This window comes from Taudactylus pleione, unplaced genomic scaffold (genome assembly GCF_031769625.1).
Source record: "Taudactylus pleione unplaced genomic scaffold, aTauple2 ptg000053l, whole genome shotgun sequence".
NCBI lineage: Eukaryota > Metazoa > Chordata > Amphibia > Anura > Myobatrachidae > Taudactylus > Taudactylus pleione.
Genome location: NW_028284455.1, coordinates 39333810 through 39351560, shown reverse-complemented (window position 1 = coordinate 39351560; position 17751 = coordinate 39333810). Strand labels below are relative to the sequence as shown.

The following is a 17751-nucleotide window of genomic DNA, read 5'->3' as shown; positions in this document are numbered from 1 at the left end:
TTTTCTGGTGTTTTCTCTTCTATGTTTTTTTTTTATGCCAGTGATGCATAGTAATACTAGAATAATATGTTCTACTGTCTCCAAGTCTCTTATATATGCCAATATCTACGATTGTTTAATTTTTCTCCTGTTTCCATTAATGCGAGGGGTCTTAATGTCCCTGAGAGGAGATCTCGAGTATTAAGAGAATTGAAAGCTGAACATGCTGAGGTGGCATTTCTTCAAGAAACACATTTCAAAGAAGGTGCCGCACCACTTTTCAAGAATAGAGACTTTCCTTGTGGGTTCTTTTCCAATAATCCTGAGGGCAAATCTTTGGGTGTTGCAATTTTATTCGCTAGACATATCCCCATTACTGACATCACTTGTTTACCACTGATTGCAGGCCTGGTCTTAGTGATAAAATTCAAGGTATATACACAAGTATTTACCTTCGCTAATATATACACACCTAACAGAGCCCAACCGGCCTTTTTCGAAAAGGCATTGGAATTGATCCAGGCCCACGTAGAAGGTATATTGGTTTTTGGGGGTGACCTTAATTGGTCTTTAGACCCACACCTAGACTCCTCCAACCAATCACCTAATACAAGAGACTATTCTTTCTTCTCCCACCCCCACCAGCTGTACACTAGATTAGATTATTTTTTTATTTCGCACAGATTTCTTCATTTGATAAAAGAAACAAAGATTGGCCACATTTCTTGGTCAGATCATGCTCCAGTTTCAATGTGTGTTTCACTTCCATCTGCTCACCCGACTAGTTTTACTTGGAAGCTGAATGAATCACTGCTTCAAGATTCTTATTGTCAACAACAAATTAAGTTGACTCTGGAAGAGTATATAGCCACTAATGATCTTCCTGACACGTCCAAGTTAACCGTTTGGGAAGCACATAAGTGTGTTTTAAGGGGAAAGCTAATTCAGCTGGGATCTAAGTTAAAAAAAACAATGCTTAGGGGTAAGAGATGCTATAATACAAAAGATCCAAGCAGTAGAACTAACACACAAATCCTCCCTTTCCCCTGAGACATTCCAAGCACTCTCAGATGCTCGTCAGGACCTTAATATGCATATGTCTGACAAAATTAAATCAGATATACGTAAATGTCAGTCGATATTTTCGCTGGGGAAACAAACCGGGGAGACTCCTGGCTATAGAGCACTTCGTGAACAACGTGCAACCACATTTATTGCCCAGGTAAAATCACATTCTGGCTCCCTATGTAACTCCACAAAAGATATTGCAGCAGCATTTCAATTTTATTATTCCCAACTATAAAATTTTAAAGATTCCAGGTCGGAGATTGACATGCCCTCGCAAAGAGCTTCCATTAAGGCCTACTTGGAGGAAGTCGGTTTTCCCACTTTATCGGATATAGAAATAGAGTCATTCGAAGAGCCATTTACTCCAGATGAGTTAGAAGCTGTGATCAAATGAACACCTAATGGCAAAAGTCCAGGCCCAGATGGGTTTACCATTGCCTATTACAAAATGTTTAGTGAGGTGCTTTCTCCCCTAATGCTCCGTGCGTTCAATGAGATCTCAGATCTTTCCTGTTTTTCTTCCCAATCCTTGCTTGCCCATATTACAGTGATACCTGAAGAGGGGAAGAACCCAGCCCAGTGCTCCAGTTATAGACCCATCTCCCTGTTAAACGTTGATCTAAAGCTTTTCGCTAAGCTAATGTCCAACCGTCTCAACTTGTTTCTCCCCAATCTGATCCATTCAGACCAGGTGGGATTTGTCCCTGGTCGAGAGGCCAGGGACAATACTACTAAGGTCTTAGACCTGATCCATGAGGCTGTCTCTCGGAAGATCCCAACTATACTCCTGTCCACAGATGCTGAAAAGGCGTTTGACAGGGTAGACTGGGATTTTTTGATGGGAGTCTTGGCGCATATGGGCTTGGGTTCGACGGGCATGCAGAGAATTCCAGCGCTTTATTCTACTCCATCTGCGCGAGTGAGGATTAATGGAGACCTATCTGGGCCAGTTTTGATCACTAATGGGACTTGACAGGGATGCCCTCTCTCTCCACTAGTATTTATTTTATGTATGGAGGCCCTGGCGATGGCTATTCGTCTTAATAGCAATGTAACGGGGCTGAACGTGGGAAGGAGGGAATAAAAGTTAGCCCTATTTGCAGATGATCTTTTGGCGGTAATTACAAACCCACGGCCCTCAATCCCTAACATCCTAAAGGAATTTGACCGATTTGGAGATCTTTCCAATTTTAAAGTAAATTTGTCCAAATCTAGTGCACTTAACCTTACAGTAGATCAGAAATGCATGAACGATATACAATCTTTCTGTCACTTTTCCTGGCACCCCACACATATAAAATATTTAGGAGTTTTCCTCCATAAAGATCTCTCTCAAATATTCTCTTACTTTACTTACTAAGCTGCGAACAAACCTTTTTACCTGGTGTACTAAGAAGATCTCTTGGGCGTGAAGGATAGGAGTTAAGATTAATGTACTTCCTAGAGTCCTTTATCTTTTACAAACTCTCCCAATTACAATATTCCGTTCCTGGTTTATCACGCTTCACCGAATTGTTCGGGAATTTGTTTGGGCGGCCCGCAAACCCAGTTTCAAACATGATATTCTTTGTAGGAAAAAACATCAGGGAGGCCTACAATTACCACATTTTCTCACCTACTATCATGCAGTTCTACTTCTGAGGGTGATGGAATGGAGTAGGTTAAATGATAGAAAGCAGTGGATTGATATTGAAGCAGCTTCCTTTCCTTCTGTTGATTTAGGTTTTCCTTGGCCTGTGAACTTACCTCAAACTAACCACCCTCTACTGGGTCCAATCATTTCCTGTTGGAGGCGTCTTCGCTCACATCCCCTTCTTTCCCCTATCCCTTCTCCTTTAACCCCCTTATTTTGTAATCCGGCATCTCCGCCGGGGATCCCAGCAAACTCATTTGGATTGTGGCGTGCGCAGGGGATTCTCAGGATTAACCAGCTATTTGAAGGTTCAGAAATCATGAATTTTCCCTCTGTTCAGGCTAAATGGGTTTTGCCTAACAGCGAGATTTGAAAATACTTGCAAATAAAACATTTTCTTTCAACTTTAGGTTCCCCTAAATCATATGGGAGGGGGAATACTCCATTTGAGAATATGTGTGTAGCTCAGAGACCTCTGTCACACTCGCTGTCCTTTACCTACACATTGTTGATTGAACACCTTTTTTCTGATAGACCCAAATTTATTTCTAATTGGGAATCAGTTCTAAGGGGAATGATAGGAGAGGATGATTGGCCGTAAGTTTTCAGAAATACTTTCTCCGCATCAGCGTTAACAATGGAGACACATTATAAAGTTCTCTCACGTTAGTACCGCTGTTCTAGCCAGCTTTCTAAAATGTACCCGGGTGTCCCTGACTCTTGTTGGAGATGTGAGACTGAACTAGGGACCCCCTTACATATTTGGTGGGAATGCCCTTCTCTTAGACCTTTTTGGGACAAAGTGATTGAGACGGCAGGCCTTATTCTTCAAGAGGATCTGCCTTCTTGCCCTAGCTTCTGGCTACTAAATCTCACTCGGAAACCTTATGCTCACTTCAAAAAGTCACTACTATGTCATATACTGAGTGCTTCCAAAGCCGTAATCCCTGTTCACTGGAAATCCAGATTGGCTCACTCCATGTCTGAACGGTGTACACGCCTTAATCATTATATGGCTATGGACGATTTAATTTTATCCCATACAGACAAGGGCAAAAATTTCAATGTGACTTGGCATCCCTGGTTGCAGTACAAGGAGTCAGACCACTATAAGACGCTTAGTCGAGTTTAAGGAAGGTAACAAAAAGTCCCTGGTAAATACCCAGTAGTTTATTAAAAGTAGATGGTCGGATGTATCAGTTTTGCTTTCTGGCATACGGTTTTTGTTTTTTGTTGTTTTTTTTTTCTCTCTCTCCATGTTTTATCTTTTTCTCTTTTAATTTTCTTTTTATTCTGATGTATTTGTTACTGATGAAGTTTTTGGTGTAAATTGTGACCATACTAAGTATTCTTTTTAGCAAAATTGAAATACCAAATATTGACTCTTGATATGTTTTCAATTAGAATTTTTTGTTCTCTGTGAAAGATTTAATGTTTGTATTTTGTTATGGTTCTCAATAAACAATACAACGCTGAAAAAAAGATAATGGATAAAAAGTGAGCTTGCATAAAGCCTCTCTCTCTGCACTGTGTTTTCTTCCAGAAGATGCTTGTACACTTACAGGAGGTGTAGACTTTTATATAGGGTATGACATATTTGAGACTACTATTCAATCCTACTTATTCCTATGGCACTTCAATTTGGTGCTGAAGGCTCTGCAACAAACTTCTTTTGAACCAGTGGATTTGATGGATCTTAGGGCCTGATTCAGACCAGTTCGCTAGGCTGCTTTCACACGTAGCCTGCCAATGTTTGCAATCTGCGCATGCGTATAAGACGCAGTGCACGTACCAGTGCATGCAATCACAAAGCAATTGCCCCTTGCACATAGACACCTCGCTAGAATGAGTGACAGGACGAGCAGTTCGTGGGTGGTGACAAGGGTAGTCGATGGAAACGGGGGTGGGGTGGTGCGAACGCAGGCGTGTCTCTGCATCTTAACGCCGTTTCAGGGGCGTGCATAATTAAGACGCAGCATCAACATGCACGTCACATGGCTCAATTACACACTGCAGTGCTTGCGGTAGGGTATGGTAAGCCACAAGTGCTGTGTATGGGTTCAATGTTACAGATTGTTTCATACCCTTCCTGGAGATGACGTGTGTTACTAAGGGAAAGTGGGCATCTTGTGACAGGCTGGTGGGCGTCTAAATAGTACTGCGATCGCACGCCATGACATAGCAGGCGTGCTAATGTCTTGCCGTGCGAATGCAGGATTTGCATACTTTGGCAGCTGACGGCTGCGTGCAAACGCATCTAGTGAGCGGGTCTGAATCAGGCCCTAAAGTTTTTAAAATGGGCAACCATTTCCTTCTGGTTATATACACAAAACTCTGAGGGTGCCAGAACTATGGGCTTTTTGTCTTACAGATCTCACTATCCGGTGCATCATAAGGATAGGGGCCATCTTCTTTCAAAACGATCTTTTCAGATAAGGTGTTTAATAGATTCAACTTAAATCAGGGCATCTTGATTATGTTATGGAGTCAGAATCAGTCCTTAAAAGGAAGTAGGATCAGTTCTCTTACTGGATGTTGTCAAGGCAATAAAGATATAGGTAAGAAGGAAACTAGACTGTAGAAAGTATGATGATGTATATTGCTTTTAAAATAGGTTGGTTGGCATCTAAACACTGTGGCTAGATGAAGCACGTCAAAAGGGAAGAACCTTATAACATGAAAGCTCATTCTACTAGATCAGTGGTCGCATCTCATTGATGACAGAGCTTTGGCTGAGAAGCTGTGTCAGTTGGCCACACTGTCCTCAGTACATTCTTTTATAAGATTTTCAATATTTGTTGAAGGATCATCTAGTCCGAAAGGTTCTGCACACCTTAACTCTGTGCATTCCCACCTCAAGAGGCAGCTTTGGAACAGCCCAATAGTGTGAGTGTCTCCCAATTGTATGAATGAGAAAAAAAATAAGTGCACACTCCTTTTATGTTCTAGTTCTCCAGTTAAATGCTTAGCAAACTGTAAAGTTTTTTCGGCAGTGTTGTTTTTTTTATTTAAAAAAGTTTAGGAAGTATTTTTAAAAATATATTTAAATATTTTATTGAAAAATATATGCCATGGGGGTGTCTCACACCACCCCGTATCCAAATGCCCCCATTGTAAAATTAACTCCCACCCCCATTGGACAACCCCCCAACAGAAATGTCTCTCCATTAGAATTAGCTCTTACCCCCTAGTGGTAATAGATCCTCATTTGTGTAACCCCCTCCAATCTCAGTGTAATAGATCCCCGTTTTTGTACCCTTCCTTCCTCCCTCCAGCCCCAGTGAACAGCGTTATTTTTTTTTAATCTATTTTAAAAAACCCAAGTGGTGGTATATGGCGCAAGTCTTTTCCTAGAATCGTTAAATCATGAATAACAGTCCATTCGATGTTCCACTCCGTTCTTAATGCACTCCCCCTATTTATAGGGTGGCAGCTCCTCTTCCCAAATAACTGTGGTTCGACCCACCATGCACCAAGTGCCAATTTTATTTTGTGGGGAGCGCAGCGGAGCATGGGTCAGGGGGGATTGATGATCACTTGCAATGAACAGAAAAGTAGGGGGTAATCTTGCACAGGACTTTACATGTCACATAAGACTATGATAGAGCAACCAACATGTAATAGGAATTTATGACAATTGTCCTAGAGTATAATACAGTTGGCGGTGCTCACAGGAATCAAATACTTGGAAAAATATTAGCAGTAGCGATACAAGTGTACAGAAACTTTTATTGTATTAAAACATGTTTTATGTCACCTGATTTACTCAGGTAAATGGTAACTCCGCCCCTAAAAGAACATATATAAAAAACTATTTGATATCAGTTTTATTAATAATTAGAAATGGGTATCAGTTCCTATGTGTACTAATACTAAGATCCGCTATGGTCTACAAATATATTGTATCTCAGCTATGACAAATATCTGGCACAATGATGCTTCACTATGAATCTGTGCTGGTGCTTGCATAAGCTGAACTAGAACTACAATCACACATTGGAGTCTGTATTATCTGGTTAAAGGCACCAAACTATGCATTCTTAAAAAAGTGTGTTTAATGTAAAAGTATATATTTACTTTCAAATAATTTTATGCAATTACTGTTAAGTTCAGACAATATTGTCTCCATTGCCTTTGATCTCATTTGTCTGTCTATTGGAAATAAATTATAGCGTTCCCGCTAGGCTGTTCAAGTGAGGCTCTGCTCTTATGGCGGTGCCCTGTCGGCAGCCAGCTAACACAACCTAACGGGTGCCGTCCCCACCCGCGGACCGCAGTGTAGCGGGAACGCTATAACACTGGGGGACGCGGGAACACTGTTCACAGTGAGGGGAGAGCTTTAGGGAAGCCCGGCCTGTCCGTAAATGCTGTACACAGCCCCAAGAGTGACGAAAAAGGAGACGCATCTTAAAGACATGCCCCCTTTTCAGGAGCGCGCAAAAGTGCCCTTTCTACGGTCTGGGCAACCTGGCCGGTGCTGAACCTAGAATGAACACTATAATTATTCTGCTAGTCAAATCATCTTAAACGCTTATTAAAAGCGCACTTTATGTTCTTTTAGGGGCAGACTTACCATTTACCCAAATCTGAGTACCCCTTTATTTTAAAATAAGGTGAAATAAAAGAAGTGTATAGAAAATATGATTGTATTCAAACATATGTATGTAAACTAGTACCCCAAAAAATAATTACTTTGTCAAATGTTTTTCTACTGAGTACTTGTGGAGATCAGCAAAATAGTGCTCAGCGGGGACGAAGTTTCCCTCCCTGCACTTTCTGGGGTGCGATAAGCAGGAGGAACCCGTTCTGCACATGTGCAAAACAGATTTTCTCCTTATTAGCCAGGGGATGCAGTGGGGCAGCATGGTCACATGGAATGCAATAGGGTCAGCTAAAGCACAGCTCGCTGCGGTTCCATCCCATGCAACCACGCTAGTTGAGTGGTTAAGAATGCTTAAGAATGGGAAAAATATACCCAGTGCTTCCACATCAATAAAGATGACGTATAATCCGCAGTCTGGTCAACTAGATTTGGCCACAGCAAACATGATTTTCATTACAGTCCTCAATTAACTAAATTATTAAACACAATATTAGATAGAAAGTATAAAGAAGGAACACCTACTTGGCTCCGAGAAGGCCTGCTAGGTAAACTAATGAATCCCTCTCTGCACCCATAAACTGGCTGACAGAAAGCACGCAATCTTTGAGTGGTGTGCTCCCTTCTAGATAGGTCACTGGTGTGAAGAGAGAATTTGATTGAGGGTCAAATAGCTTTTCTTGTTCTATACACATTCCCTAAAAAAAAAAATAACATAGGCAAACCTGGTCAAGTGTAAAATTATAAATTCTTACATATAATGCTAAGATGTGCACTTAATATTTAGATCATGGGCTGATATGTGCAAATAACTACATGGCAGTCAAAATCTTTATCTGTTGTCTGAAGTATGTGATGATTTTGCCATATAAGAAAGTTCATTAAGTTGTTCTTTCTGTGCCAGTGTTTATTAGGCTAATTAAAGTGTGGAACTATACAATAATACAGTACACATTTCCCACTGCTCAACTATTCTAGTATATATGTGACTGTTTAGTACCGCCTGTACAATTCAGTATTCTCAGACACTCCTACATTAGAGTGACCCTCACAACAACATGAAGAATCCAATAAATTGTTGAGTTGACTAATAGATTATGGTGGCACAGGGTTTAGAATTGCTGCACCACAATGTTGGGGACATGGGTTCTAGTCTGACACTAAGGAGAAGATTCAATTAGCAACGAGTTGCCCGAAAATTGCTTAACACGAGTAAAAATCAGCGGCCGCAATTTTTTTGCTTAATCCCATTAAGACCCATTTTAAGTTAATGTGTATTTTAGTTTGCAGCGCCAGACTAAGTGAGATGGGAAAATCCTTATATTAAAACAAAATGGTCTAGACACAAAGCAGTAGCCCTGGGACATGCATCCTAATGAATAATTGTGAGGTTAGAGGTTTTACTTTTCAGGTGATTTCCTCTAAAAAGCAGAAATAGGGATAAATGTATGGGAAATGTTGAGGTATATTGATGGGAAAAGGGTTTTTAAACTTGTAGATAGTGGTTACAAAGGTTATGTTTCTCAGCTGTTTACAAACATATATACATACTTAAATAACACTATAGACTTTAATATACCCCTAAATGCTCTAGACACTTTTTGCTGAAATACATATGGGGGACTCATTATTTCATCATTTTTAAAAGTTGCCAAAAATCAACCATTTGACACCATTTACTGTAACAACCTCCAATAATTTGCTATGGCCACCAACAGCCCTGGAGGAAAAATACCCAAACCAAATGACATAACATGTCACAACAAACAAAATGGCAAACAACCAAAACAGCCAGACCATAACAAGACTGACTATAGAAACAGGGGAGAAAGTGATTCTTTGTATTGATGTGATCTACAGACCACCAGGTCAGGAAGAGGAACTGGACAATAAACTACTGCAGGACATCACTAAAATGGCATTAAAAAAGAGAGGTTATAATCATGGGAAATTGATGGCAACACTCTTAAAAGAGAGTCTTAAATTATCTCAAATCCAACAATTTGCAGAATCCCAAACAGCATGGATTTACTGGGGGGAGATCATGTCAAACAAATCTTATTGACGTTTTCGATTGGGTGACTAAGGAAATAGATATAGCTTATCTAGACTTTAGTAAGGCTTTTGACACTGTTCCACATCGCAGACTTCAATTAACTGGAAAGCATGGGATTGGATACAAAGATAGTTGATTTGATAAGATCATGGCTGCAGGATAGGAAACAGAGTTGTAGTAAACGGAGTGCAGTCTCAAGAGGGAAATGTTACCAGTGGAGTACCTCAGGGATCTGTACTTGGACCAGTGCTTTTTAATCTTTTTATTTGTGACATTGCAAATGGTATTGAAGGGAAACTATGCCTTTTTGCAGATGACACAAAAGGTATGCAACAGGGTAGACACACCAGGAGGAGTAAAACAAATGATTGATGATCTAGGTAGAATAGAGGAATGGTCAAGAACGTGGCAACTACAGTTTAATGCCAAAAAATGCAAGATCATGCACTTGGGTCTCAAAAGTCCAAAGGCTAAATATAGTATTAATGGCACTATACTGGAAAGTAATGAAGAGGAAAGGGATCTAGGAGTCACTATTTCATGTGACTTAAAGGCAAGCAAACATTGTAAACAAGCAATGAGGAATGCTACTGATTCCTCTCTTGCATAGGGAGAGGAATCAGTAGCAGAAAGAAAGAAGTGATAATACCACTGTATTGGTACGTCCTCATCTCAAATACTGTGTTCAATTCTGGAGGCCATATCTCCAGAAGGATATTAATACATTAGAGACTGTACAAAGAAGGGCAACTAAAAAGGTCTACACCACAAAACGTACCAGGAAAGACTAAAAGATCTTAATATGTATAGTTTGGAGCAGAGAAGGGATAGGGGGGACATGATAGAAATGTTCAAATATATAAAGGGTTTTAACTAGATAAAGGAAGGAGACATTCTTCAAAGAAAGAAGTATTAGAACAAGAGGACATTTTCTAAAACTGGAGGGTGGTAGGTTCAGGGGAAATTTGAGGAAAAATTACTTCACAGAAAGGGTAGTGGACAAGTGGAATAGCCTCCCATCAGGGGTGGTAGAGACTAAGACAGTATAGCAATTTAAACATGCATGGGATAGACATAAGGATATCCTTCAGAAGTAGTAAGGATCAATAAGGGTTGAGGTAATAATAGGTTTAAAAATGGGGCAGACTACATGGGCTAAGTGGTTCTTATCTGCCGTCAAATTCTATGTTTCTATGTTTGTCAAGTTTCAAAGAGACAGGCAAAGAAGCTTCCAGTTAAACACTGAGATCCCAGGTTGCCACAAAAGGTTTAACTACAAGGAAAAATTCTGTTTAATATAGTTTCCAGAAAAAGACAGTGTACACAGATGAACCTTTAGAGTAGTAAGGGAATGTCCTTGTAGGAGCCTCCAATTTGGAATTGTACCACAGAATGAATCACTTCAAAAATGTCTATAATAAAATAGAAGTTTTGCTTGCTAAATTAAAGTTCCATCACCATTTCAAAAGCATCCAATTGGGGCAGGAGTTGGAGGAGTCAGAGTTTGAGCAGCAGTCTGGAAAGTGCTCGGGCTCCTTACACATCTATTGTCAGTGTCTCCAGTGTACCCAAGGATGAAGGAGAAATAGGAGTACTTGAATTACATTGTTTTATAAAACAATGCTATCCACTAGAAAAGCATGTGAATCTTTTGTTCCTTACCATCAAGAAAAAGCTAATGATCATTTTTAAGACACTGTTAAACATTTTATTAGAGGTATGTTTCTTACCAACCAGGCATTAGTCACAACTTCTCCAACTGTAGCCTCCACTTCACAGCCCAGTAAAGGCACCAGAGCATAATCAGCGATGATTCTCTTCTGTGTAGATAGTACTCTTCCATCATTCTTCTTTATTATGTCTATGATACAAGCTTCATCCTCCTCAGCAAAACCCAGTACCAAAAATCTTTTCCTACTGAATAATCCACCTCCAATGATTGTGGAAGTCTCACCATCAAGACCACTCTGGCTTGCATAAGAGGGTAGATCATCCTGCATGCTTGAATTGGATAAATTATTCTGGTTGCCAGTTTCATGACTCCTTGGATCAACTAAAATATCAGAAAAATTGCGTTATTCTATTTTAGCACCGCAATGCTTTAAATGTTGTTTCTGCAGTGTCAAAGCAGTGATAGCAACTCTTACCTAAGGTGGAATCGTTTTCTGCATACTGAGATAGGAGGTCTTCATCAGCTCTCTGATTTCGAGTGTCGTTGGTTGGAGTTTGTGGTGCCTTACTGGTGCTGCTTGTCTTGCGAACAGAGGAATCGAGAACAGGTTCTTTGATCGCAGCCGGCTTATAAGAAGAATGAATATAAGTCTCCTCAGCTTGCAAGACACCCTTTGAAAAGCTGTCCAGTAACCATTTTACTGTAAGAACATAGGGTCTAAAATAAATTCAAACAAGAGTTAAAATAATTATGTTAATTTGTCTAAGGGTGTCCACACACACACACAGCTCAATCCAAGCTACAAAATACACAAGAGTTACCAAATTGAAGGTATTAAAGCCATTCGGTTCCTGTGAATAGCAGCCGGATCATTATTGGATGCACTGTGGCATGTTAGTGCAGTAAAAAAATAACTGCACACAAGCCAATAGTTGCTAACTTCACACTGCATTTAGCACCAGACCAGATAATTATATAGATCATGAGTCTCATTATATAGTATTGTTGCCATTATGAAATATTGCAGTTTGTAAAGGCCGGTACATATTGGATGATGTCTAGCGTGTACTGACCACATAAGTAACGGAACCCGACAGGTCGTCCAATCCAGCCGGATTGGACGACCTATCGTCTAGTAAGTTAAACTGTAATTGTATACAATACATCTCATGTATGATGAATATTAACTTTATCTATAAAAATGCAGATACAGTAATGTATAAAATAATTTTTACGGAATTCGAGAGAGGGGAAAAAAAACAAAAAAACAAGATACAGTACAAATGGAACAACTGGATGGAAATACAACTAAAGTGAGATACAAGTGAAAAGCAGTTGGAGGACGTCCAGTGTCCATACTGGAATCAGAGAAATGGATTTCATGGAAAGTACAAAAATCCCACTCTCTCTTTCATCCAATGGAGGACACTGGAACACTGGCGACGTTCCAAAGCAGTTTTCACTCTGAATTAGGCTCAATGTACGGCTACAGAGTTGTACGCAAACCGATGATCTGTGTACAACTCAGTGGGGAACCTGTGCATGACCCGTTCTGCGTCCTCGCACAGAGTGCTCCCTGTTTGGGGGTGGTGCCACCCCCCGTTACGGAAAACGGGGACATGTACAGTATTACTCAGCTGCTTCCCTGCGGCTGTGCATTGCCATTCAACTCTAAATCAGGCCCATAGTACCTTGCATTCAAATCTTATATGTCAAGTCGCAAAGGTGTTAAAATTATAAAACTCAGTGAATGTGTGCACTGATCACCAAGTGGCAGCCATGCACAGATTCTCAGCAGCGGCACCATGTTTCGCTGCCCAGAAGCCCCCTATCAATCGTGTAGAATGAGCAGTAACATAGTCCGGAATAGGAGCTCCTGCTATCATGGACGCATGATGGATAATCTACCTGGCTATGGTTTGCTTGAAGAAAGTCATCCCCACTTGTGGGTGCTGTACAAAACAAACGTGTGGTCTGTGCGACACAAGTCCTCCGTAAATTGGAAATAAATACGCAAAGCACATACTATACCCAAAAGGTAAAGTGAAATGATCAGTGCTTGAAACCTACAGTACCACAATCTGTTGGTTGATGTGGAAGTTGGAAACCACTTTTGGTTGGAGAAAAGGTTTTGTTCTAAGTACTGCCCTGATATCATGGAACACCAAAAAGGGCGTATGACAGGATAAAGCAACAAGTTCAGAAAATCTTCTGCAGATACAATTGCCCTAAGAAAAATGGCTTTCCATATGATAATTTCATTTCTTCGAGACACTTCATGCCAGCCATTATTTGTGGGGTTTACATGCCATCCTCCTATTGTTAGGAGTTTTTTTCCCCCCTTGGTACTGCCCACTTAGGGTATATAGGCTCACTCCTCCCCTTCCTCCTTAGTCTTTTGAGTGTCTTCTCACATTCTGTACCTGGGGAAAAACACACTTGGGGAGGGTATGTTATAGGCTGCCATGAAGTATCTAAAAAAAACTAAATTATCAGGAAAACATAATTTGTTTTCTTCTTCCTACTTCATGGCAGCCATTACTTGTGGGATAGACCAAAGCATAATATAGGGAGGGATATAATAAAATAGTCCAACAGAAATTTTCATGCTTAATGATATTTATTTATGCCAATGCCTCTTTAAGGACATGACTTCCAAAGTGGGCATCTTAAACATCCAAAGCATAACGCTTAGAAAAAGTATGAACAGAGGAACAAGTAGCCATGGCACAAATGTCTTTCCCAGACACTTGAGCTTTCCTAGCCCACAAAGTCACCATTACCCTGGTTGAGTGTACCTTCAGATTTTCCTCATATACAACCGTGACTAGCTGTTTGATCCAATTCGCTATTGTCTGTTTCGTGGGTGCCCTACCTTTTCTTGCACCTGTATGTAGGATAACAAATGCTTTGTTTTCCAAAACACTCTAACCAAATAGACAGAGATTGCTCACAATAAGTCAGGCCTATGCCATCTGTCCTCCTCCGGCTGCAGAAAAAAATAAGACAAATTATTTATTGATTTAAATGAAATGTTGATATTAACTTTGGCAAAAAAGTGCTTTGTTCATTCTCAGAACAACTTTGTCCGGCAATGTATTTAAATATGGCTCTTCTGCCCATAATGCTTGTAGCTAACTCTTTTTGCTGAAGTAATATTGCTGCATACACATGTAACGATTATCTGTCAGATTTTCCCTTGAAAAGTCAACGATTTTTTGAAGTGTAATGGACTTTTACAACGATGAACGAAAAATGTTCCTTCCCTTAATGAAAATCGTTATGTTGGACAGTCTGAAATGAACTACAAACGGGAGCACGCTTGAACGATTTTCGTTCATCGTTATAACTCAGAAATGTAACAATTTTTTGAACGATAACGACATCGTTATTGTGTGTACGCACCTATAGCGAAAAAAAAAAAAAAAGACAACCTTCCAGGTTAATAATTTTAAAGGAATCTCATAATGGTTCAAACGGAGATATCATTAATGCATTTAAGAATTAGATTCAAGTCCCATCGGGGTAAGACAGACATAATTTGAGGCTGTATTCTTTTCATTGCTTGACAGAAAACTTTACAAGATTCTCCTCAGATAATCTTCTATCCAGCAACACACTTAAGGTGCGTACACACTGGGCGATTAAAGTGGACGACTGAACGATAACGATATCGTTATCGTTCAGTTGTCCACTTTATTGTCCATTATTAACATCAAAACGATGAACGATAATGACGACGCACGTTCCCGCGGGTCGTTCGTCACTATCGTTTATCAAGTAAACAGGCAGGCCAACCTGACGATGTCGTCAGGTTGCTGCATGTTCGGGAATGGGGGAGAGAGCTCGGCGCTGAAAGTTATCGTTAATGGTATCGTTCAGCGGGTGTGCTCAATGTCCTGAACGACATTGAGCACACCCTGCCAGGGACACACTAGACGATATCGCTCAGGGAGCATATCGTCTAGTGTGTACGCTCCTTTACTGCTATTTGTACTTTAATGGTTGAAATCGCTAAACCTTTTTCAAATCCATCATGCAGAAACTGCAACACTTGTGGCGTGTCAGCTTTAACGACATCAAATCTCAAACCTACTCAGAGTGCAAAGGTTTTCCAGATTCTGTAATAGATATCGAAAGATACTTTCTTACTTTCATGAGAAATTGTACCACTTGTTCAGACAGTCCTTTCTGTCTTCGTAATTCAATTACCACACCGTCAAACGAAGGCTTTCGAGATTCGGATGGAACATTGATGCAACATCCCTGGTGTGATCAGCAGAATCCAAGGGTCTCCCACCACCATATTCACCAACACTGGAAACCATACTCTTCTTGACCAATAAGGAAGAACTGTTATCACCTTCACTCGATCTTCTCTGATATTTTCCACGGGCAATCTTTGGAAACACATAACCCAGTTTGAGGTTCCATACTAGGGAAATGTATTTATTGCACTTGTTCTCCGCATATGGTTTGGTATCTGGAAAAGAAGAGTGGTAGTATGGCATTTTGATGTGTCGCCATAAAATCTACTTGAGGGTGACCAACTTTACTAGCATGTTCTGGAATACTTGTGCTTCCATCTCCCACACCCTTGATAATACCAGGTGTCTGCTGAGGAATCTGTTACAACATTGTTTTTCCCTGGTAAGTGAAGAGCCAACAAGGCATTGCGGTGTTGTTCTGCCCATTCCAAGATTCCTGACACCTCTACCATTAGAAGTTGACTTCTGGTGCCACCTTGATGGTTCAGATAAGCCACTACCGCCACCTTGTCTGAAAATATCTTTACATGTTTTCTTATTAAATGACGATACCTCTGAGACACTACTTCCAGAACCCATTCGTCCTGAATAATAATTCTACACCGGTTGGCAAATTTTTAAAAGTCTGGTCCCTGCAGTACGACTTTGTCTGACAAGTGTGTTAGGGATCCATGATAGTCATTGCCTCAGATTTTTTCTCCAATGGGACGGTCGAAATTTGCTTCTATTTCTGCCCAGGTCTATAACTTCTTGATTCCTTAAACTGTTGTATAGGAGATGGCAAAGGATACGTGCTTTTAATTTATCACTAAAAAGCAAGGAACCTACACAGGGTAAAGAAAGTTGTTGTTTTTTTTGTATATCAGCTACCCAAGAGCATAGCCTAAAGCTGGCCACACACTAGAACAACTTACATCCAACCAGCCAACTTGTTGATTGGTTGGAATGAAAATCTGGTAAGGAATGGGAGTAAATGATGATCAGAAATTTACTCCTAAATGCCAGAAAACAGATGAAAATGGTCGTCAGACAAGTTTGTTAAATGTTTGATTTAAACTATTTGTTTATACAACAGTTTTGGTCCATTTTTCAGCATCTGGGAGCAAGTTGCTGATTGTATTCCTTACCAGATTTTCATTCCAACCAATCTACTAGTTGGCTGGTTGGACAGATAATCTTTAGATGTGTGGCCATCTTTAGAGTCAATCTCACAATCACTCCTGCAGCCATATCCAATATGTCACGTGAGGGTTAACACAGATATTCTTATACATTAGAGAGACTTCTTTGTTATGAACACAGACTTGGAAGAGAAAGTAGTAAGGCATTATTTACAGATGTCCAGAGTCTCAAATTTGTAGAGACCAAGGCTATCGCAATACCAGATTTTAGAGACTGCCACGGAGCTATGTAATTTTGTTAAGAAGCTTCCCACACAAGCACAGGAAGAACATACAAACTCCACAGTCAGGGCCATAATAGGAACTGTACCCACAACCTCTGTGCTGTGAGGCAGCAACCCTAAAGGGGCCTATCCATTAGCAGATAAATTGAACGAGTGAACGATATATCGTTCAGTCGTTCAATTTATCTGCTAATGGATAGGCCCTGAACAATGACAGATGCGCACTCCCGCAGCCGACAAATTGTGTCTTTCGTCTCTCCAACATGTTGGTCAATTATCGCTCATCACTGCCAGATATTAGAAATATATTAGAAATATCGGACAGTTTATAAGCGGTAAACGAACGAACGATATTTATAATGAAAATTCATAGAAACATAAAAAAAAATCCACTCCCTGAATGATGACATGCTATATCGTTCGTAAAAATGTGTCATGTACATGACAGATATCTGTCACCGCAGCCCCAGGGATTTTCAAGGGATAATCTCGTCAATTAATCGTTGTGAAAGATCTACTAATGAATAGGCCCCTATACACCATCTGTACTGCCCCATCTTCAAGAGGAATGGTAGTTCAGATACAATTTCAGAAACTGCTGCATCAATCTTAGGAACAGCACACCAAGTTAAAAACGGATTGTCATTAAAGCATACCCGGATGTTATCAACATTCTTTATACATAATCTCCTTCATAATCTTATGTACCGAGAAATATCTGCTTTTCTTATACATGTTTTCAAACAGTTAATCTTGCACATCCTCAGTTTCATTATAATTCATTGATTTATATATACTTTTTAGCAGAGTATCCACAAGATCCTAAGTTAAATATTCTAACACCAGATTTCTCACTAGAGCTTTTTTGCACCACCTGTTCAAGCAGAAATTCTGGCAAAAAGTTAAAATCCAAACTAGTTTGTGACCTAGATATTTTTAGATCTCTGCAACTCCATAAATTCTTCCTTAGATAAGGCCCCCTTACATCAGAGATGGATCGCTGCGATCGGATCCGCCGGTTGGAAATGCAGACCGGCGGACATCAACGTTCCGCGATCCGTCGCAGGATC

At 40.2% G+C, this 17751-nt stretch overlaps 1 protein-coding gene across 1 annotated transcript in view; it reads right to left on the bottom strand.

Annotated features, from left to right (window-relative positions):
• TOPBP1 (DNA topoisomerase II binding protein 1) overlaps positions 1–17751 on the bottom strand; it is a 126790-nt gene that overhangs the window by 81567 nt on the left and 27472 nt on the right. The window contains exons 10-12 of the mRNA XM_088462808.1: positions 11484–11725; positions 11067–11389; positions 7806–7978 (exon numbers count right to left, since the gene is read on the bottom strand). Of these exons, the coding sequence (XP_088318934.1) occupies positions 7806–7978; positions 11067–11389; positions 11484–11725 (738 nt within the window). The remainder of the gene's footprint in view (positions 1–7805; positions 7979–11066; positions 11390–11483; positions 11726–17751) is intronic.